This window comes from Centrocercus urophasianus, unplaced genomic scaffold (assembly GCF_019232065.1).
Source record: "Centrocercus urophasianus isolate 14NV4802_14NV808 unplaced genomic scaffold, USGS_Curo_1.0 seq_13, whole genome shotgun sequence".
Lineage (NCBI taxonomy): Eukaryota > Metazoa > Chordata > Aves > Galliformes > Phasianidae > Centrocercus > Centrocercus urophasianus.
This window is the reverse complement of record NW_024884475.1, coordinates 22,591,072-22,614,000: the sequence shown is the minus strand read 5'-3', so window position 1 is coordinate 22,614,000 and position 22,929 is coordinate 22,591,072. Positions and strand designations below refer to the sequence as shown.

The 22,929-nt window shown below is 39.3% G+C and overlaps 1 protein-coding gene across 1 annotated transcript in view; it reads left to right on the top strand.

The window, feature by feature from the left end:
• The first annotated feature begins 2,638 nt into the window (after positions 1 to 2,638).
• The window catches only part of KCTD8 (potassium channel tetramerization domain containing 8), an 86,678-nt gene continuing 66,387 nt past the window's right edge, over positions 2,639 to 22,929 (top strand). Inside the window, exon 1 of the mRNA XM_042812490.1 lies at positions 2,639 to 3,482. Coding sequence (XP_042668424.1) covers positions 2,639 to 3,482 — 844 coding nt within the window. The remainder of the gene's footprint in view (positions 3,483 to 22,929) is intronic.

Below are 22,929 nucleotides of genomic sequence, written 5' to 3'. Positions count from 1 at the left end.
ATGATTCTGCTGGCAGTTTGTCACACTCTTGTCTACAATTTTAATGCCATTTTGGGGGGCTGATGACTTTTTGAAAGACAACATAATCATCTTAAATGCTTATCAGATGATTTCTGTAATTATTACAGGCTATTTCATTATAATCATCTGGATTTTTTTTTTTAATTTTTTTTTCTGCATGAAAAACTATTCTTCCTGTCTGATTCTACAGTTCAGGACAGAGCAACAATTCCTTTTGACGGCACTGAAAGTCTGCCAGAAGACTCATCTTGCTAAAAAAATTGCTTAATTTATTCAGTTACTAGATTTACAGAGTTTTCATAATTCTCTCTCTAAGAACCTCCGATTAAGCATCTAATCTCATTGTTTATTCTTCTCCTAAATGTTATTTTCTACTTTGTTGTTCATTTTCACTAGGGAAATATGATGTATTTTGCAATTTAATTTCAAAAGAGTTTATGAATCTTTCATTTTTTATTATTCAACTATATAAGACTGCAACAGCAGGAATAACCTTGGATAGTAACAGGTTTTTATTTTTGTTTTAAAATAAGGTTGAAATGTATCTCTAAAATATTTGTTCCAATCTCAATTATTGCTTGGGGACAAGTCACTCATGAAGGAAGCTCTGGCCTTCACCTCACTTTCCCAGAAACTTTAAATGTTAACAGTTTATTACCAAATAGAATTTCACCGTAGAGATTAGAGAAACATTTTTAAAATGCAAGGTTACCTTTTCCGTGTGCATCAGTTCAACACCTGGCTGGGCTGCAAGCCAAGTAAATGGATTAACTCCTAATATCCTAATTTCCATTTCAGAACTGAGCAGCAGTAAACACATACCTGTATCTGTAAGAGTTTCTTACAAGGATAACCTAGTCGATTTGGACGACGTGGAGGAAGAAGGCAGCACCATGGACTGATTGATCCTGCCTTGAAGGAGGGATCCTAGGGAAGAGTGGTGAGGCAGAGGCACAGGCTGCCCAAAGAGGAGTGGAGTCACCATCCATAGAGGTGGTCAAGAAATGTGTAGATGTGGCACTGAGGGACATGGTCAGTGGACATGATGGGACAGTTTGATGGTTGGACTAGCTAAGCTTTGAGGTCTTTTCCTCAATGATTCAGTGACAGATAGGATGGAGTGCCATAGGGATATCTGTGCTAGCATATTAAAAGTCTGGACAAATAAGTTAGAGAACACAACCAAGATTCAGGTGATTGGTGAGGAAACTTCCTCATCTTCACCAGCACTTTCCAGTGAGGAGGTAACAGATGACAACGATCTACCTGAGAATTTAGGTCTTTAATGCCTGGGCCTGATGTGCAGTCATATTTAAATGATGAACAGGATGGGCTCCCACTTATATATGGTACAATTAATGCTTGAATCCTTAACTTTTAAGGAACCATAAACAACAAAATTGGAGGGCTGCCATACATAAACTATCCAGCCGAGTGGAATTGCACTTGGATCTGGCATTGGCACATCCCCTGTCAGTCTCAGGCCCCAACTCTTACTGGCAAGAGCAATCACATGTCTGCCTTCCAATACCCAGGCACTTTGGTGTGTTCTATCAGCCCTATCTGAAAGGACACACGTCAGGAATCTGGAAGCAGGTGAGCTGTGGCTTCAGCTAGGAACAGATAAATAAAAATTATAAAAATCTACTGTTTAAACAGAGCAGAAATTTAGCTGTTACACAGCCAACAATCAGGCAATGATGTGTTCCAAGTCAAAATCTGTGCTTGGCACCTGGATCGTAATGGCAGATGACTTTCTTTTCTGCTCTAAATCACCCCAATGCCATTGTCAAGCCAGAGAGCTCACTGAGCTCCTGCCACAGTGTGCTGAGAACAAAGCTCAGTGTGTGCTGTGCTCAGGGGAGCAGCAGGACAGCAAACACAGTGTTGCATCCCGGTGTGGTCTGTTAGACCTACACTTTGGCACAGCCCCTGTGATGCTGCCAGTTAAATTCTTCCCCTTTCCTCCCGGTAAAGGTGTGCTGACACACAGTGAAAAACGTTGCTACATGCATCCTTTGGGATGCTACTTCTGGATATATGTCCATCATTGCGGCGATAAAACTCCACAAGCACCGACCGGCGCAGCAGCATAAGGAAGGCAGAGGGGGGAGGCTGGGAGGAATTTAAGTGGGGAAAAATAAATAAATAAAAAACATCCAAAGCGAACCGAAAAAGCCACCAGCCGAGGCGAAGGGGAGGAGCCGGGGTAGGGGCTTGGCTCTCTCCTGGGCAGCGCCCGGCAGCACGGCAGCGCTCTGCCGAGTGGCAGCCGACTTCGGCGGCCGCTCGGCGCTGAGCAGCGCGGTACTCCGCGGCTCCCGTTACCACCGGGCGGAGCGCAGCGCGGGGCAGGGCCCGTCCTGCCGCCGGGCAGTGAGGGGCTCCGCGGGTAGAAGAGAACAGGAGCCACGCACCCCGGAGCCGCGGTGCGGTGCCGGAGGGCGGCGGGAGCGGCAGCTCCGTCCGGGCGCTTCCGGGCGCGGCGGGAGGTGGGGGGAAGGAGGAGGAGGAGGAGGAGGAGGAGGAAGAGGGGTGGGGTGGGTGAAGGGGAGGGAGGCCTCAGGCTGCCTTTTTTAGGAGGGAGACCCTCCTTCGCGGCCGCCCGCTCGCAGCCATGGCTTTGAAGGAGGCGGGCGGCAGCATCTTGCCCATCAGCGACATGGTGTCGGGGCCGTCGGGCTCGCCGTTCCCCGAGGTTGTAGAACTGAACGTGGGGGGCCAGGTGTACGTGACGAGGCACTCCACGCTGCTCAGCGTCCCGGACAGCATGCTGGCCACCATGTTCTCGCCGTGCCGGGGTGGCCCAGCAGCGGCCCGTCAGCTGCCCAGGGACAGCCGGGCGCGTTTCTTCATCGACCGCGACGGCTTCCTCTTCAGGTACGTGCTGGATTACCTGCGGGACAAGCAGCTGGCACTGCCCGAACACTTCCCCGAGAAGGAGCGGCTCCTGCGGGAGGCAGAATACTTTCAGCTGGGCGACCTGGTGAAGCTGCTCTCGCCCAAGGTCACCAAGCAGAGTTCGCTCAACGACGAGGGCTGCCAAAGCGACCTGGAGGACAGCACCTCACAGGGCAGCAGCGACCGGCTGCAGCGGGCCGGACTGGACAAGCGCTCGGGCTTTCTTACGGTGGGCTACCGCGGCTCCTACACCACGGTGCGGGACAACCAGGCGGACGCCAAGTTCCGCCGCGTCGCCCGCATCATGGTGTGCGGCAGGATCGCCCTGGCTAAGGAGGTCTTCGGCGAGACCCTAAACGAGAGCCGCGACCCCGATCGCCCCCCCGAGAAGTATACTTCCCGCTTCTACCTCAAGTTCACCTACCTAGAGCAAGCCTTCGATCGGCTCTCCGAGGCAGGCTTCCACATGGTAGCTTGCAATTCCACCGGCACTGCCGCCTTCATCAACCAGTACCGGGACGACAAGATCTGGAGCAGCTACACTGAGTACATCTTCTTCAGTAAGTGCTCCCTGGGACCGCCGGAGCCTTCCCCTCATGCACACGCGTGAATATCGGGGTTACCCTCTCCTCCCAGAGGTGTCCGTGCGGGGTAGAACGGCCTCCGCCCCTTGCCGGGATCTCCCGGAGGTGTCGCGCTGGGTCCCGGCCCCGATCAGCGGAGCGAGGCCGGGGGGGAAGGAGAGGGGTGATGTTACTGCTGAGTCTCTCGTTAGCTGTGGGCTTAGCTGTGGACTGAGCAGGGTTCTGACAGCGGGTACGCTGCCGCTGGGTGATGAGGCAGGCAGAGAGGGCACAACCAGCTGTCCGGGGGGTGAGAAGCCTGCCTGAAAGGGGAGAAAAACTCACGGAAACTGCAGCGTGTTCACAGCCCGTAGGTAACAACGGTGGTTAGCTCCGCGTAGCACCGGCGGTTGCCAGTCTCTCGTAGGTGAGAAGTCCCCTGGTGGGGTGGCGTTAGGTCAGTCTCTCAGGGCAGGATTCGGGCTGATGGAGCACAGCTGGGTGGAAAGCATCGGCCCCCGGCCGAGGTTCGCCTTTGAAAGGCAGAGGTCAGCCTGAAGCCTCGCGTGTGTTCGGAGAATTGAGTAATCCCTGCGAACAGAAAGCTGTTCTCCGGGTATACGAGCCTTCGTGTGGGCTCCACTGCCTGAGCGGTTGTTTCAGCATCACCTGTTCCTGTGGCAGTAGGGATGCGACCCTCAGCCCCAGCAGCAGCGACCCACTTGCTCCTGGACCTAGTCACCGTGAATGTGAACGGTTTTCTATTCAGAGGAGAAACTCATTAAATACTTAATACTGCTGTGTTATGTGTGTTACATAGGTGGGGACTACCTTTTGCTGAACAAACTTGAGAACTTCAAATCAATCTTAAGTACTACTTTAAAACAGTTTTTGGAGGTTCATTATGTAACCTAGCAAGCTGGTCATATCTAATTAGGAAAGGTAAAAACTGAGTTGTTGGAGGAGCTTTGCATTCTTCTGAGTGGACTTAGTGGTGTAAAATATGTGATAATTAAATATCCATTCTGGAAAAAGAGGTACGTAATAATTCTTAAAAATAGAAGTTCCTTGCTGTTGTTGTCAAAACTATGGGATAGCCTCCCTTGTTTGCTCAGACATAGGCTATTAGGTGCAAAATTATTTGTGGGCATTTGTGATGCTTAAAATGTTTTGTGTTATGATGTGTGTGCGTTATGAGGTGGCTGCTGTGTAGAGCAGTGCTCTAATTCAGATCAGTGTTCCAAATTAATCCCCAGTGTATTACCACTGATTTATGTGGAATAATGCCAGGGATGAATTGGATGTTGTACAACACTGTTTTGTTTTGATTTTTAGTCTTTCAGCTTACTGTGTTATAAAAAGTGAAGCAGGTAGCTAATTTTTTAATTTGATACTTAACAAAAAATTTTTGGTTTTGCTTAATATTAACTGTTTTTCCTACTTCTGGATACGAAAATTGGCTGAGTTAATACAGGCTGAAAAGAAAGTGAAGGTCATTTTGATTGCCTAGTTATGCATTTAGAAACCCTTTTAAGTAATTTTAACATGTTTTATTTTTTTCTATTTAAGTTGCCCGTTTGATGGGAACCCTCTGATAGAAATAATGCTTTATTATGAAATCCCTAGGTGTATCGAGTATGTGTTGTAGCTTTGCCCAATTCAGAGGTCTGTCAAACGGGTAGAAAACCACATGAGCCTGCTCCATGCTGGCATGAGAAGACTGGTCAGGGTTACTGGCTGTAGTCTTTCCAAGAGCATTTGTGAGGACTCTATTCCTGTACTTACTCACAAAACCAGAGCTTCATACACAGCATGAGCATCTGCTACCAGCAACTTTGTTAGTTGTTGGTCTGTGACTCTGTGGCAGCCACTCAGTCCTCTTCCTCTTAGATCGTTTCTCCTGAGGAAATGTGGATGACTCTGAAGGTGTCTGGAAAAAATACATGAGGATATATGCATTCCACCCATTTCCTTGGATTGTGAATAGATTTTTGAGTGCTTCTAAGGAACATCTGAAGGCCAAAGATGGCCTTTCATCTCTGCTTCAGGAATAGATTTCAATTCTGTTTCTAGTATATCTCTAGTTTCATTAGGTATTTTGAGTTGAAAAGGCCGTCTCACTTCTTTAAAAAATAGAAATTATTTTCCTAAATGTTGTGGCTGATTAAACTTATCTTTACTATACATGTTTTACTTAAATTTGTAGATTGCTTAGTATCCATGAATGGATTAAGTTGTTGCAGCCTAATTCCAATTCAAGAACGGGGACTTGTTTGAGATAATGCTTCAGATTTTGGCAGTACGTCCTGACAAGTACAGAAACAGTCTTTCTCAGGCTACATAATTCATTTCAAAAAATAAAAATCAGAGCCTGATGGCTACCTATGTTCTCTAAGCTACGGAAGCTCTAACCTTAGTGAACAGAAGAGTGATTTACTTCTGTTAATACAAATGAAGTGTGTATGCAGTTTGGGAAAGGGGCGCAAGTTCTTTTGCTTCATTACAGTTTTGGGCTGCAGTACAGGACCACTGATTAATTAATTGCTACTTGGTGTGCAGTAGGTGATAGTCTTCACAGAAGTTCCACCTAGGTGGAAAAGGAGGCCAGAAGAGAGGGGACCTTGCCTCACGTGGCTGCCGGCAGCTCAGCAGGCCTTCTGTTGGCAGGTCTTTTTGTGAGGAAAGACTAATTTGCATTTTTAAGCTTTTGTCTTTCTTTTGTGTTTCACTGTATCTCTTGATATGGTTGTGTAGTGCAGCATTGTCTGTGCATGCTATTACTATGTAGTCTTTTTCTTCTGCAGAATCTAATTGGTCTTAATGGATTTTGCATTTAACATCTGCTATACAATCTGACTTATGGGTGCTGAGAGCCTTGTGCTCAGCTGGAAGCTTCCTGTTCTGAATTGACATGCGTATTCTAGGAAGAATGCAGTAATGTTTCATGGAAAAAAACTTCGACTTGTATTCTGTCTCAGTGTTCCCACTCTATATGTGATATTTCTGTTTCTTAGTCTCCTACTTTTGTTTGTGACAGGTGACATTTGCATGAACTTCTGGTACATATTTTTCTGCTTGGTCTTAGCACTCTGAGAATACATTGGCCCAAATTCAGTTCAACATCACACTGGGATAGCTTGGGGATGGTGGGTTGGCAGGTAAACCTGAGCTGTTCTGAGGGAATGTTGTCAGAGAACCATCCAGTGGGTGGTCTGTGGCAATACCAAGGCAAGCTGCTATCCATCCATCATTGCTGAACTGATGGTAGTTTTGCTGCAGGGAGGGTCCAAGATGTGATACTTTCCCTTTCTTTTTCCTTTTTTGTGTGTGTGTATAAAATGAAGTTACTTGGTATTATTTAGTTTAGAAGAGAGAGGAGGCTAAGCCAGAAAGTAAAATACACAATACTGAATCTCTGTGGAGTGCTAGAGGGAAGTGATTCTTCAGGCAGTCCTGTTACTTTGGAGGACTGATAAAAAAAACTTCAGGATATTCTGCTTTATGAGACCAGTTCAACTTTAATATTACTTATAATGAGTATATTATTATTTATTTCTATTACAGTTCTTCCAAAATACATGCCCCAAACATAGAGGGATGAATCGAAGAGTACACTCATAAATTAATATTATGAGAATATCTTATCTTGCCATTTGATGCAGTAAGATAATCTGAACTACTGAAATTGTAGTTGAAATTGCAGTCACAGTTTCAATCAAGCAACTCAGTTTGAGAGACTGATTTTTAAAATGTGAAATGAAAAAGAAATTAGAACAAATTCTGCTTTTCAATTAAAAACAAACAAACAAAACCCTGAATTCCTTTGTAGCTAGTTTGCAAAGACCCTGCTGCACAGAACAACTATAGGAGGAATCTATTGAATTTTATGATTGAATAGAAGTATATGTAAAATTCAGTACAATGACTTGTGATTTCATTTTAATCATTATATTTGCAATCTGCTTTTATAAAAATGAAGTTCTATTGTTAATTAATGTTGAACTATGGCGATGCTTGGAGCTGAAGATTAGTACTGCTGCAAAGTATTTGAAAAGTAAACATGGTGGTTATCTGTTATGGCTATTTATACCAGGTTCAATACTAGGTAACAGATGCCTTGATACAAGCAGCTTATGGTATTTGGAAATGGAAACACTGGTTTTGATAACTCTTCCAGGCTTGTACTTCTTGTGCATTGGTTGGGAACAAAGTTCCAGTGTTAGAGAAGCTGATTTTGCTAGATCTGTGATATTTTCCAGGAAAACTGCTTATTGATGTCAGAACACTTCATGCATTTTCAAGGATTTATGGCAGTAGTTGCAGGGAAATGTTTGCCTTTCAACAGTGGGATGAGCAAGTCATATCTTATTTTTTCTTTACTGTCAACATGAACTTCTAGTTATCTACTGTTCAAGAACAGAATTTATATGCAGAAGTTTTTCATAAAATATTGTTCCAGCCTCATGAATTAAAATTAAAACATTACTGCTTATCAAATATATTTTGCAATGTATTTGCTTTCACAGTGTGATATGAGGGTAATTTTGCTGCTGCTTTTTTTTCCTTCACAGTAAATACCAAATTCATTATACTGTGACGAGAATTAGTGCAGTGAACAAGAATTCACTGAGCATTGCACAAAGGGTTGAACAATACTCATGTTATCCTCTTCCTGCTACAGTTCTGCATTTAGACACAGATCTGCAGAAATGAAAAGCCAGTCAGATACCTCTCTAAGCTGTTAAAGATGAAAAGCTTAGTGCATGAGGAAAGAAGTGGTAGAAAGAAAGAGACTATTCAAGGCACAGGTGAACCTCAGCAGACCTAAACAATGTAATCAGAAATAAGCAATCACTTTTTGGTGGGCCGCTAGTATAATGGCAAGTTAAGCCAAGCATCTAAATGCACGCAGGAGGAAAGTATGAGAGGTGATTTTTGCCTTACCTCTCCTCAGAACCACTGTGGTTCCTGCTCTAGCTCCCAACCAGCTTAGCACTGTATCAGCAGCTGGATGGATCCTGGATGCCACTACAGGAGAATTGAGTGGCATGGCTGTGCTCCAGGCTACCCTCTCATTTTCTGTCTCCAGCTTTGGATTGCTCTATTGCTGGAGTCATGTAAGTCTGTTACAGGGATGAGTTGACCTTGGTCAATGGGATTTTTTCCACAACGCAGGGAGATTATTTGGTTGAGGGTTGTTAGGCTTGATATAACTGTTAAGGTAATCTGGAGTCATTATACCAGATAACATCTGCTTACTAAGTTAGGATGTTTTTATTTTTGGATCTCAGGATGATTTTATTTTGTTTCTCATCACTAGATGTGGGTTACTTAAAGCAGCAGAAATACTAATGACATTTTTATGAACCAAGCCTGTGAAAGTGTAGTGGAAAATCCTTTTAAATAAATTACCTGGCAAATCTTGTTTTTCTTTACCAATTCAAATGCTTCAGGATGGATTTTAAAGGAAGGTGGTTCATGCTAAGCCAAATGGGCTTAGTTGTAAATAGCACGTGAAACTTGCAATCAGAACCCATTCACAGTTGCAATATGAACCTTCATGGAAACTGAAGCACCAAATAGTCTTTCACCAGTCTTTCACATAAAGTGGGATTCAAACTATGTGAGTAATTATGTGATGCCATGATTGTTTGTAGTATACGCTATCCTGGCAGGTGGTAAGCAGCAATGATTTATAGTTTTCATGGCACTTGTAGCTGTTAATGTCATTCAATTATGGTTGCATTTTATCAGAATGTGTTAAGAAAACATTTGTTACTTGTTGATTTAGTTTCAGAAGACAATTGAATAAAAGGGTGCATCTTGCTGCAAGGTGCCACCCCATTTATGTGATCGCTTCTCTAAATACTTACAGGATTTCACCACATTTGTAAATATCATAGTGGGTCAATGAGTGTTCCATTTTTGCTAGCAAGAAGATGAACACAGAACTCTAAAAATGTTTTTTTTTTTTCTTTGTTATGGAATATTATCTTGCTACTGTCTTTGCTGGAGTTGCACAAAACAGCATTCAAAGGTTGGGGTCAGCATATTTATCAATTCTTTGCCCTCTGGGTAACTGCTAGGTCATAAGCTGTGTCAGGACCACTGTCAGTTATGGCTGTTACAGTTATTCTTTCAACATCTTTTTGCAACTGCTAGTAGTTGGATCAAAATTCAGTTGTTCCCTTTCTGGTAGTTCCCCCATATGCGTGAATGCTATTGCAAGGTCTCTGAGCAAAAGAGGCACAGAGACAGCAACTGTCTCTGGGGGACTATCACCTCTGGGTGGTTGCCATGCCTCTGGGCTGTGTGCTTGTTCTGTTTGTAGCACTTGAGTATGCTGTGCTTGACCTGTTTTATCATTTTAGTGATATGCACTTAGTTAGGAAAGCGAAGTGGATTATAGAATAATAAAAAAAAGCTTCCTTTTGGAATGGATTCTACAACACCTCTTAAACTATGAATTACTCAGTTCAGAGACAACTCTATCCAAAGTGTGAATGCACGCTGTAAGAATAACTAATGCATCCAATGCTGCACATTTCCTTTGGGGAAAAAGGAAAAGATTGAAAAACTAAAGAGTGAAATCAACACTGTCATTAATTCTTATTAACAGAATTAAATAGTCCAGATCTTTACTTATCATGTTTCAGTTACACAGTACATAATAAGTACAGATGTTCTTCTTGCATTAGCACAAAGAAATATTCAGAAATGAAATCAGTATATTTTATCTATTATATCAGATGCTTTTTTCTTCTCTCCCTCATCCTTACTGGGATTTACACTTTGACAATATTAACAAATATTCCCAGAGAGACAGCAGAGTTGGTACTCAGAGATTCTTGTCATGTTTTGTTGCAAACAGACTTCTGCAACTTAGGTTAATAGTGCAATTGCTTTATTTTCTATTGAATTTGGATATTTGCTGGTTCTTTTGAGATTTATAACTATGCCAGTGAATTCCATAGAAATTATTGTGTACTATCATTCTAGCAGGTTTTTACCGGTAAATGTTTTATATACTTCAAGATAATAATGTCTAAACTCTACTGCAAGCATGTCCATATTCATTGATGGAAGGAAAGAGGACCAAAAAGAGCTGGTTAACTTTCAGGCAAAGATGGTGAAATATGAAAGAACTGAAGTGGTTTAGTGCAATGTTATTTGTCAATATGATTTTAAGTGTTCAAAGAGTTCTTAACCTTTCCCATGAAAATAAAACCACACATTTCCAGAATAAAAAAACTTATTAAGGTCACCCATATTTTTTCTATCTGTCTTTCCTTCACCAATGCTTTTTCCTTTGTTTTTCTGTTTACCTGATTGTGTCAGTTCTCCACTTCTCTACAGAACTGAGGATCTAGACTTTTCATGTGCTTTTCTCACTCTGCTCTAAGCAGGCTGGGTGCAAGCCTCATACAAGATAGAAGTTTGACAGGAGTATGCACTTATGCCTTATTGACAGGACAGGCACTTTCGATTTTGTTTTCCAGATATATTTAATTTCAGAAAAGAGACATGAATTTAGCAAAAGATTTTGAAAAAAATCCAATTCATGATACATCTAATATCAAAAAGCCAGAGATAAATCTACTTATTCTTTCCTAACTGTGCTCCTTAATAAGTTACAGTGTGAATGAAACTTATAGAGTTTCAAATATATAGGCTTGGTCTTCTACAAGTGCAATAAGAAAGGGGTGGTACCTATATTTGTATAAAGAGAAATCTATTTTAGAGATGACTTGCCTTAAAGAGGTTCAGAATTGCATATATAGCCATCATAAATATGTGCAAAACTGTTCTTTTTCATCATGTGAAAAGCTTTACAGTTTATTTGAACTTAGGTGTCTTTGTTTTTGTTCTTCCTACTTGTTAATCAGTCCCAACTAAACCAACCATACATGAAGAACCACAGTAACAGTGATAAACATCCATTATGCTTAAGTAGAAGTGCTCTTTAATGCTTCTGGTCCTTAATCTAAATTTCTTTCATTTTTCATTGAAAGTTATGAATATGAAGAAACATGAAAATGAGCTACAAAAATTTTAGAAAGCAGGTAAAGTAAGTCTGTAAAATAGAGTGCCAATAACTTGATCAGTGTAATGTGGACAGAATACAGTGGAGAAGGGCAAAGCTAAACAACTTTTTTTCTGTTTTCTCTTAACAAATATATTTTCTTTTGCTAAGTTCTTAACAGAAACCCATTTATAGGCAGTTATTTGCAGACAGCTGCTACTATTTCTGTTGTTAATGTCTACTGTAGCTTTTCAACTGGTCTGAAACACAGCGGAGGCATAGCTGTTTTTGCCTTTCATCTATACTTGTCTCTTCCCAGTGTTTAGGAATTTAAATATCGCTCACTCCATTTTAAGAATAGCAGTATACAACCTTATAAAAGCGTGATCAATATTATCAAAGCTACTTGGACTTGGGAAAAAAATAGAACAAAATGATTCAGCTATATATAATGCAAGGTAAAACAGGTTCAAGTAAGTTTGTGCCTGCATTTTCCTTTTCTGAAATTTTGGCTTCATATCTTTTTGAGTGACATACATTCACAGTACCAGTTCATAGAACCCTGTGTGTGTGTGTACTTGTGGAAGGGCTGCTCTGAAAGTAATGCCTCCTACAGTTATTATGTTGGCCCCTGACAGTCAGAGGCAGATGTTGCTAATACGGCAGTAGAGGTGTAACCTTCTCACCAGTATTCTACTACATTTTGTTGCTGTGTGACAAATCTCAGCAGAGGGGCACAGGGAGGTGGTGGGTGGTGCATTTCAACAGTGGTGACAGCACTGTGAAAGAAAAGCCATATTCTGGACAGAAATGAAGATTTTTAAGAGCACAGCATGCAGGCTCTTGTTCACTGCTCTCAAAAATCCATTGCTAATGGTGATGACAGTGCTGAGGGAAAAAAAAAATAGTGTTTTGTAGTTGAGAATTTGACCTATCAGAGAACGATATTGTGCTCTTTGTTTCTGTTGTAGTTTTCATGGAAACAATAGGAAGCACTGCTTTTTGAAGTAACCCATATATTAAGCTTCTCATATTAAAAACAGTAACTAAAGAAATGTAAGGAATATAACTAAGACAAATGTAAAAATTGCAAGCAGAATTAAAAATTACTTTCCTTGTATCCACAGAGTTTAATTTTTGATTTGCAGTTCATCAGAAAGATGTGCCTATTAACCTGTTTTAGTGCTATTGTAACTCACGAACATCAATTTCTGACCATTTTCTTTTTTCCTGTTAATTTTCATCCTGCTGTCAGTTTGTCTCTGGGGTTGTTACAAGTGAATATACCATTTCTAAATGTTACAAAGACAGACAAAGTTCATCTCCTTAAGCTACCACTTCCTCCACCCTCTCCCCCTTACAAAGTAAGCAAACAAAACGTTTGGAATAACAAATAGCAGTATCCTTCAGCTTCAGAATAATTCTGTAATTGCATATGATAAAAGATACAAACTTTCAGAAATGTGTTGGTTTTCAGTGTGTGGAATTCCTGAAGTTTTATCCCATTAGCTACCAAGTTTATACATTCACATGAACTTAGTGATCAATCCGGCCTCCAATCATAACAACATGCATGTTTTCGCTCACATCCTTTCATGTGCAGTGGTGTCTAAATTGGTGAAATTATTCCCCTAAATAACTGCATCTGTAATCATATTTAATCACAGGAAGAAGAAGACATTCTTTGTTGGAGAGATTAGGGTAAATGTTGGCTGTCTAATGATATCCTTGATGGCTGAGCTCTGGAAGCACTTTCTTCATAAATCCTTTTGCTATGAGGGTGCTGAGTAAAACCTGTGTTTTCTGCACAAGTACGTGTTTAGATTTATTCCAAATTTTTGCTATTTTTTGCCCGAGGGATAGCACACAACTGTAGGACTGGACTTGATGTTGATCACTGCTGCCAAAATTATGCACAGGGCTCTTTGCCTTTGGTGGGCCAGGCTATGGGGAATATGTTGAGCTTTTGGGGCAATTTCTATTTTGATTTTGTGGTTTTTTATTTGTGATGTATTTTAGTTGTGTTCCACTGGATCACAATTATTAACAGTCTTTTATCACAATGTCTGTTTCATCACCATGAAAAACTAACACAATGTGGAAAAAAGAAAAAAAAATACATTAGAACCTTTTCCCTTTCCTTGCTGCTTGAAGACTTCATACCCACCATATTTTCCATTGTGGTGCATCTTCAATAAAATGGAAGGATGCTATCAAGGGCGTGCTGTCATGCCCAAGGAGGTTGTAGCTCCCCCATTCCTGTTATAGTGTAGATGTGTGTCTTATGGTGTTCTTAACTATCCCCATAATTCATGCAAAAGAAAAATGGTAATCTTGTGGTAATCTTGATTGCAGTCTCTGACAAAAGAATACATTTTTTATGGGTTTCTACCACTGTTGTTTCATCTGTTGTATTATACATAAAAGAAACCGCTAGATATTCAAAGTCATGAACTCTGTCCTGTCTAGGATGGGACAGTCTTATGCATAGACCAGTTGTTCACATCAGTATAGCTGAGTAAATCCAGCTGAATGAATGTGTAACAGTATAGCAAGGTGGTTAATTATTAAAATATTTTAACAATTTATTTCCTTGAATTTTTTTTCCATCAAAATGGAATACTATATATATCTATAAATATTGAATATATTGAATAAATATCTATTTATTCAATAGAATTATGCAAAAAAGTGGTGGATGTTCCTCTTGCTTTTCCCACACTGCTGCAGAGTCTTTTTGTCTGTTAAAAAATCTCTGCCAGCAGATTAAAACAGAAGTATTGCTTGTGTTGACTGACATCTAATAGATAAATATACATATATAGTTTTGGAGAAGAAGTATAATAAAAATACCTTATGACAGGTCTTACAACGGTTGCAAGTCGTCAAAACAATTTTAATGTCAATGAAATTGACAGTTATACCTGCTAAAATGTTTACTCATTGAAAGTTATTCTCTGGGGTAGTGCTTGTTTTGCTAACATGCTGTATTTTCCACCAGTATTCATGGTAATTGGGCAGATTAGTACTAATACCTTGTTATGAGTTCACCTACATCTACTTAGAGAAAGTTTGCCTGTCATAATGGTGTTAAATATATGTTCTCTTCTGTCTACATTAAAAATTATACAGAACTTATATGACACTGTTTAAAACTCTACAGCTTGGCTGTCCTTTTCTTCACAGAGACTTACATAGAAGGGTGAATGCATGCCCTTCCTCAGGATCTTTCCTTAAGAGAGGAGAGGAAGGGATAGAATCATAAAATCCTTAGAGTTGGAAGGGAGCTCTGAAGGCCATCAAGTCCAACTTCTCTACAATGAACAGGGACACCACAGCTAGATCAGGTTGCCCAGGGCCTTATCCAGCCTTGCCTTTAAAGTCTCCAGGGAAGGGGCATCAATCACAACACTAGGTGAGCTGTTCTAGTGCCTCACCACCCTCACTATAAAAGATTGTTTTTTCCCCGAGGAAGAGCAGCCATGGTGTTTTAGCAGGTCCCTTTTGTCCCTACGTTGGTGTTATGTGGAGTTTAGCTTCTCAGCAGATCACATGGGGCAGCCTCTCAGGACTTCTTTCAGGTGTTTCTTCAGAATTTAGTTGCTCTAATAATTCTGTTTATGTCATCAGCTTCAAGCTCTTCTTCACAGACTTGAAGGCTGCGTAATTGCTTTATGTTATAAAATAAAATGTTTTATGTGTTTGTGATCATGTGAATCAGAAGCCCAGTATCCATGTTTTTGGCACATTTCAGTTCCCCTTTCTACCTTTATTTGTAGACTACCAATGGAACTACAATAACAAATTAGCAACACAATAAATATTTTTTTTTCATTTAAGGTTATTTAAGGTTATGATTTGCCTTAGTTAGATGTATATATTTTATGGCATCAATAAATATTTAAAGAAAAGGCATTAGCTAAACTATGATAACCTCACTCAGTATTCTGACTGAGTCATATTATGGTGGTTTGAGACAAGTATAAGTAAAACACTTTATGAAAGATGCTTTCCTTTATAAAATTATTGACAAGCATTAAACACTTGGCAAGATACTACTTTTTAAAAATAACGTTTAAGAAATGGAAGGTTATACTAACATGATTCAGGATGCTATTGCCATATTATATATGGCCTTCATTATTTCATAAATTCTTAAGCAGATAAATATCTCAGTGATCCTATGTGCTTATTAGCATGGTTAGTGTTGAAGTAATTTTATTTACTGTATGATTTGTAACACAAAACAATTCCTAGATTATTTTGCATAACAAAGGGTTATCTGTTCAATCTTAGTTGAAAACATCTTGAAGTCTTTGCATTCAGTTCAAATATACACACGCAGGCTACATGCTGTTGTCAAAATACAAATGTTCACTAATCATTTTATGTAGTGCTAAATCCTCCATGCAATATATGTGTTGTATTATCAAGTAGAGAGAGTTATGCTAAAGTGATTCTACCTTTGTGTATTCTCCTTTCTGAGTTCTACCTTTTTTACAAGATTTTCCTTCTGCATGTTTTACTTTAAAAAATTATAATGTTCCAATCCTGACTGGACAGAGGAATTGTCTCATTGCCACATTAGAGACAAAGGTAACAAGTATTTTAATCAAGATACAGAATCTTGCTAGTGGACTTCAGAGACATTGGTACAGCCTGGATTCAGAGCAGAGTTTTGTTGTGGTGCAGATGATATGGAATAATCAGATCAGTTCAACCATATTATCATGATATAGTTCCAGGAAAAAAAGTAGATTAAAGTGTTACTTGAGTAATGAAACCCCTTGATTAGCACAGTTGTAATAGAGGTTAGAAATAAGAAGGTATTTATGATCTTTATAGCTAATCTGTAACTTCTGTAAAATAATATGTTAATTCCATTGCCTTGATCATTTATGTGCAGCTCAAAATTTGTACAGGCAATACAGGTTTTATTTCTTTGTGTGTCTATTGAACAAGATTGCAGATAATTGCACAGGGACAAAACATCAGAAACTTAGGTCTATATGGAGAGTAATATTATTAAAAAATCAGAGAAGATCTTCAGGTAATGCAGATGGAGAGGCAAAACTCAGAGTTCTGATATCTCATCCTGTAGTCCATATCATAATGTGCAATACTTTTAGTTAGAAAATGAAGCCTTGGCATAATAAATTTGATATCAAGTTTCAGGTAGTTAAGAACTTTTTCTTGTTTTTTTGTTTTTTTACTACGAGATTCCTGCCACTAAATACTGTAGGATTTTGTTTCCAGTTTTACAAAGTTACTTCAAGTGAAGCTACATGGACTGTGGGCTCTGATGAGCTCTTCTGTCTTGTCACAGTACATTCTAATGGAAACCATTGCAATCTATCAAGTCAAGAAGTTTTCTATGAAAAGAAAAGCTTATTTGTATTGTCCTTCAGAAGAATGACTAATGTTATGATATGAATGATATGTGTGGTGTTTGAAATATTTCAAGAGAGACCAATACATTTCATCTGCTGTGTTTCAAAACCTTTTTTTCTTTTCCTGCATTTGTTATATTGATTTTCCACACTAGGTGGCAGTGCATTAGCATTAGCACAAAACAGGGGAATTAATTTGATTTGTCCAAGGGGGAAGAAATCCTTCTGTTTCATGTTTCTTTATGCATACATAGCTAAAAGAATTACAGACAGGAGACTGGATTATGATCAGCTACATATGGATATGCAAAGGAAGATACAAATCATTTACCCTCTTCCTTTGTATAAAAGAAAATCCATTCAAGCCGATTGAACCAGGCTTACATTGGCTGTAGGTGAGATGAACCAGATTTCTCTCTGTGCTCTCCCCAGAGAATTAAATCTATAAATTTAATGTGAAGCACTTTATTGAGGGTGCATCCAGACTTAGAGCAGATTGCCTCACAGTTTTGAGCCATATGTTGTCTACACTGTGAAGTGTAGTGAAAGGAAAACAGCTCCTTTCTCTTTCCAAGAAAACTGGGAGCTGGAGAGATGGGGGAGATGGAGAACAGGGGCAGATGGCAGGAGGCTCCTGCATATTGTGTTGGTGCCAATGGGCAGCCAAGACGTACTCACTCTTATGGGTGGGAATGCACACCTGGATTGTGTGTTAGGTGGAAGACAGTGGATTCACTAACTTGAAGCCTTTTGACTAATTGAAAGGTCTGCAAAACTATGATGACAAAAAATGTTCATGGTTAGAAACATTTGGGCCCTGAGAGCATAAATGTGGTAGACATGAAAGTTGAAAACGGGAAGCTTGAAGTTGAAATTTAACTTGAAATTAAGATACAGTGTATGAAATTTATGCATAAGGGAGTTAAATCGTGTTAAAATCCATATAACAAACAAAAAGACCCATAACCCTTTGTCATTCATTTTTTTAAAACTTCTGGTGTTCATATTTTCAATTCCATCTTTCACTGCTGTGCAAGAAAAACTCCAGCTAATCCTGTATAAGGTGGATGTAGAAACTTGAAAAGCAGCATATGTGAATGGCCTTTGCAGTTAAAAATCCACATGCATCATTTGGGGTGATTAAATAATAAATAAATAGACAAGCCGCAGCCAAACAAACACACACACAAAAAAAATAGATCTAACACAGGAATAATTGATTGTATGAAAAAGGATGGAACAAAAGAAGATATAAAAGAGCTTGAAAAATGGTATCAGAAAGTCAATTGTTACCAAAGAACTAAATCTCTCTATGTAAATTTCTTTTCACAAAAGGGGTTTGCTCAAAAATAAGGTAATTGTTTCAAGTTTCATTCACATTTATACTTACAGGAGATAAATTTGCTGTACTACCTTTATCTCGTTCAGTGGAGGTAAGCATTTTAACGTTAGGAAAGCTTTGCCTGAGGCTGGGAAGAATACTGCCGAGAATATGTTTACTTCAAGAAAATTTGACTAAAATCATTATCTCCTGGGACCTCAATGCGTGTAGCTTCTACCTTATTTATTCAGCTTTATTTTATTTTATTTTATTTTTTTTTGCTGCATCCATACTGAATGAGCTGAATAAAAACAAATTGAAATGCAGGAAAACAGATTTTCTCACACTGATTTTTTAGCAGGTCTGCCACAGTAGCTGAAAATTCATCAATGCTGCTGGAAGGAAAGCCAAAGGAATATTTACCTGTCTTCTACCATGATGTCCACAGAAAATAAATCTTTTAGAAAAATAGGTTGCTGTAATTTGCTGTCATTTTTTTTGCATATCACAGGGAGTGATCATCCTGCCTGTAATTTATTTCATAATTCTGCCAGAGGTGAAGATGCAGCTGGCTAGCCATAAAAATGCAATGGAAATTTTATTTGAAAGTATTACTTAAGCAATTCCTTGTTAGTTAGGGGAAGCAACAAATGGTGCAAAGTTCTAATTTATCTGGAATGTTGTGCTAGACTCAGCCTAATGCTTGTGGCAATTATGTGGGAGGTAGAAATTGTCACCACTCAACACCTGGACTTAGAGCTGTTGATCACAACCCTCTGGCTGTGATCATCCAATCAATTCTTTATACTGAAAATAGTTATGCCCGTGAAATTGTACCTTTCCAATTTAGAGATAAGATTGTGATGTGTATCAAAGGCCTTGCACAAGTCCAGATTACATCAGTTGCTCCATCTTTGTCTACTGAAACTGTTGCTCCATTATAGAAGGCTGCCAAGCCGTAAGGCACAGTCTGCCCTTGGTGAAGCCATGCTGGTGGTCTCTGGTCACCACCTTGTCTTCTCTTAGCATCTCAACCAGAAGGATCTGTTCCATCATCTTCTTAGGAAGAAATGAGAGGCTCACTGACTTGTAGTTTTGTGGGTCTTCCTTTCTCCCTTTCTTGAAAATGGAAGTGATGTTTTCTTTTTTTTTTTTCCAGTCACTGGGGACTTTGCCTGACAACCATTACTTTTCAGATATGACTGAGACTGGCTTGGCAACTGCATCAGCCAGCTACCTCAGTTCCCAGGAATGCGTGTCATCCAGCCCCATAGGCCTGTATACTTTTAGCCACATGAAGCCATCTTAGACTTGTTCCTCTTGTACAGTGGAAGGCAGTTTATTCTCCTGACCCCTGCCTAGAGGTTAAAGGACAAAAGAGGTATGGGAAGCCTTATGGCTAGTGAAATCTGAGACAAAGCGGTTTTCCACTTAAGCTTCTTCACATCAAGAGCAGATATGGCACAGAGCACTTAGAAGAAAAAGGCCTGAGGTATCTCAAATAAATAAATAACTAAATAAATAAGTGTCTCTAAAATCAGTATCTATAAAATCAGTATTTATATGAACTGTGGTATGCAGTAGCTATAAAATCAGTGATTATAAAAACTATTATTTTTATATATGAGTATTATGCTGAAGTTTGAAAGTGAGGAGATTTGTGCTGGTTTTTGTTGTTATTGCTGTTTTTTGTATTTTGTCTTAGTTTTGTTTTCTTTCCCAAACATCTTGTGGACAGGCAATGAATTGAGATTTGATATAAATCTTCGGGAATAGAGCGAGTGAACTCTTTGCAGAGTTTCAGTCTTTCTTTTGTTTTCTGTTAGGAGCACACAGTTTCACTGACTGGATGATACACAGCATCTGGAGGCGCAGGATCCCTCTGGAGCCCACACAGCTAGAATTTCTTTAATACTAACATAGTTGCATTTTCAGATACTCCACCAACCAACCCATGAAATCTGCAGATCAAAATCCAACTGAAAAGGAGAAAGATAAATTGTCAGCTTTTAAAGTAAGTAGGAAAAGAACATTACATCTGTATTTTAAAAATAATCTCATCTGATTATCTCATCAATAAATCTGCAGCCATTTGCTCTCTCTCTCTCTCTCTCTCTCTCTCTCTCTCTCTCTCTCTCTTTTTAAACAGCTGTGTCCAATACATTGGAGAAACAGCAGAAACCTACTTTTTGTTCAGGCAAGCCACAAGCAATTTGCTCTAATAGCAGATTTTTATCTTGCTCGCATGGCAGTTCTGATTAGATCCGAAGAAAAAACGAATGACAGGATTCTTTAAACCACCCAGATAACTTGTCTTTATTCATATCCGTGATTTAACGTGGGTTTGCTTTCAAGAATCAGGCTTTGCAAGCATACGGATTATGCTTATTTGTTAGATTTTTCCTACTCATAGTCCTAGTTTTATTCCCTCAATAAGGCAAAGTGCTCTTCCAGACTGTTTTCCCGGGTTTACTGTGGCTGTTTTTTTGTTAAACAAAACAAAATATTGAGCCTATACAGTTTTGATAATCTGGCATTCATGAAGAAAACATTCAAGGTATTTACGAGTTTTTACTACTGCTTTCCCTCAGTATTTTGCTTGCCTCCTCCAGGTTCTGAAATGTATGGAGTTACTGCTGTTCCTGAATTCACATCAACATTCCTTATTACAGCTTGTATGCTGTCCAATCACTTACCAGTCAAATTTTGCAGATTACACATGTGAATTATTCTAAACATTGCCTGGGATATATCCTTCTGACTCATTGGAATTGGGAAAAGCATCATGCCGTAAATTTAGTTTTGTATGGCTTTTCTTGTCATAGGCACTCCCACAAAACTTTCATTACGCACTCCTGATGTCCTCCTGGTGTCTGCCTTTCTCCTTCTTACTTGAATCTATAAAACATTTTTCTGTTTGCCATTACCATCCTTTTAAGATGCTTATAAATAAGTATATTGTCCTTTTGACTGTGACATCATCTTTCTTATACCTTTCTCAGTTTCAATTTCTGCATGCATTTTTAATTTTTTTTTCTGTTTTTCTACCTCTGTATTTTGTTCTTGCTCTTTTTGTTCTGTTTCTTTTGATACCTTTAAGGATTGTGTTTGTCTTTATTTGTATCTTTGCTTAATTTGAAAGTCTCTTTTAGGCTTCTTAATGGAAGGTGTTTTACCAGCAATGGAAGACTTCATACTCAAGGATTTTTAACAAACAGTCCAGTCTATCTTATTTAATGATTTATTAATTTCTAACAAAGTTAAAATATTTAAAATACATCAGTCTTGGTTCTTTCTTAATTGTCTGTTTTCTCACCTCCATCCTGCTGGACACGTGGACACAGCTTCCAATCTTTAACTGTTACTTCCTGTGGTCACATTCTGTTCCACAGCAGTGTAAGTTTCTCGGGTGACAGAGTGGAGATAAGAGGTTTGTATTTTCTTTGTAAAATGTCATACTTCCTTATTTTTTTCTTTCCATCTCTATTTTAAAATAGAGGCTGAAATATATAATCTTGCTGTTAAGTATTTCCTCTCTCTACTTTTGTTTTCTGCTGTAGTTCTAGTCCTCAGTCCAGACGAAAAGCCAACCTGTGGATATCCTTATAGCATAAATATAACTTCTTGTGCATTTTAATTTCTTAATATAGACACGCACACACAAAAGCTGAAACTTTCTAAGACATTAGAGTCTATGTTTTTCTTCATGTTTTTGTTTGTAATGGTTCTTAATTCTAAACCTCACTTCAGAGATTCTCCACAATTCATATAAAAGAGTAGCAATAAAGTTAAGGAGGTAGATTTATGTCTTATTCAGTTAGAGACAATAACTTAGAAAGTTGAAATAAAATCATTAATATGCTGATGTTACTATGTAATTATGTAATGAATTTTCTTCTTTGAAGATGTCCCTAAGCAAATAAACAGGAAATGGCTGATTTTATCCACTTGGAACATAATTTGAATAAGAAAACATAGAAAATGGCTGTCCTAAAAATTAATGTCCATTCTTTATTTTTATTCTCTGTATTCTGTGTACTTAATTTTCTAGCTTTAGGTGTGCAACTTTAGCATTGCCTTCGTGTCATTTTAACTTTGTGAAACTTAATGTTACCTGAGTGTTTATGGAAAACAATATTGCCTACCAAGACAGCAAGAGAATCACAAAGCATTAAAATTCAAGAGGAATTGCTTAAGGGGAAGGATCATACTCGATTGTGCCATGTCTTAAAAAGTCAGCCACAAAAGACGTGGGATATTTATCTGGAATGATCACAGTGCTGTTTATGTAAAGGAGACAAAACCAGAACTGGCATTTTAATTTAAATATCCAATTTGCTGGTCCCAAGGATCTTTGGTATCACTATTAGAATTACTCTTTATCTTATTTCAGCATTGCAGTGCAAACAGCCATCAGCCTGGGATGCTGCCTTAGACTCACCAGGCTGATGGGGACACCCAGAGTGGGCAGCCTAGGCCAGCATGGCTCTTCCTTGGGAAAACCAAGGTGGTCACAGCAGGAAGGGAGATTGAGGTGCTTCTGTTCTGGAAGAGCAGGCACAGGAAACTGAGGACAAGGACAAATGCAGTTGAGAGGGTTTTTAGCGCTTTTCTAAGTGGCTAAATAGAGTTTAGTCAACCAGTAGTACAGAACTCAGAATGTCATGTGTTCATGCGAATATTTCTATTGGACTTTGTGGACGTACCTCA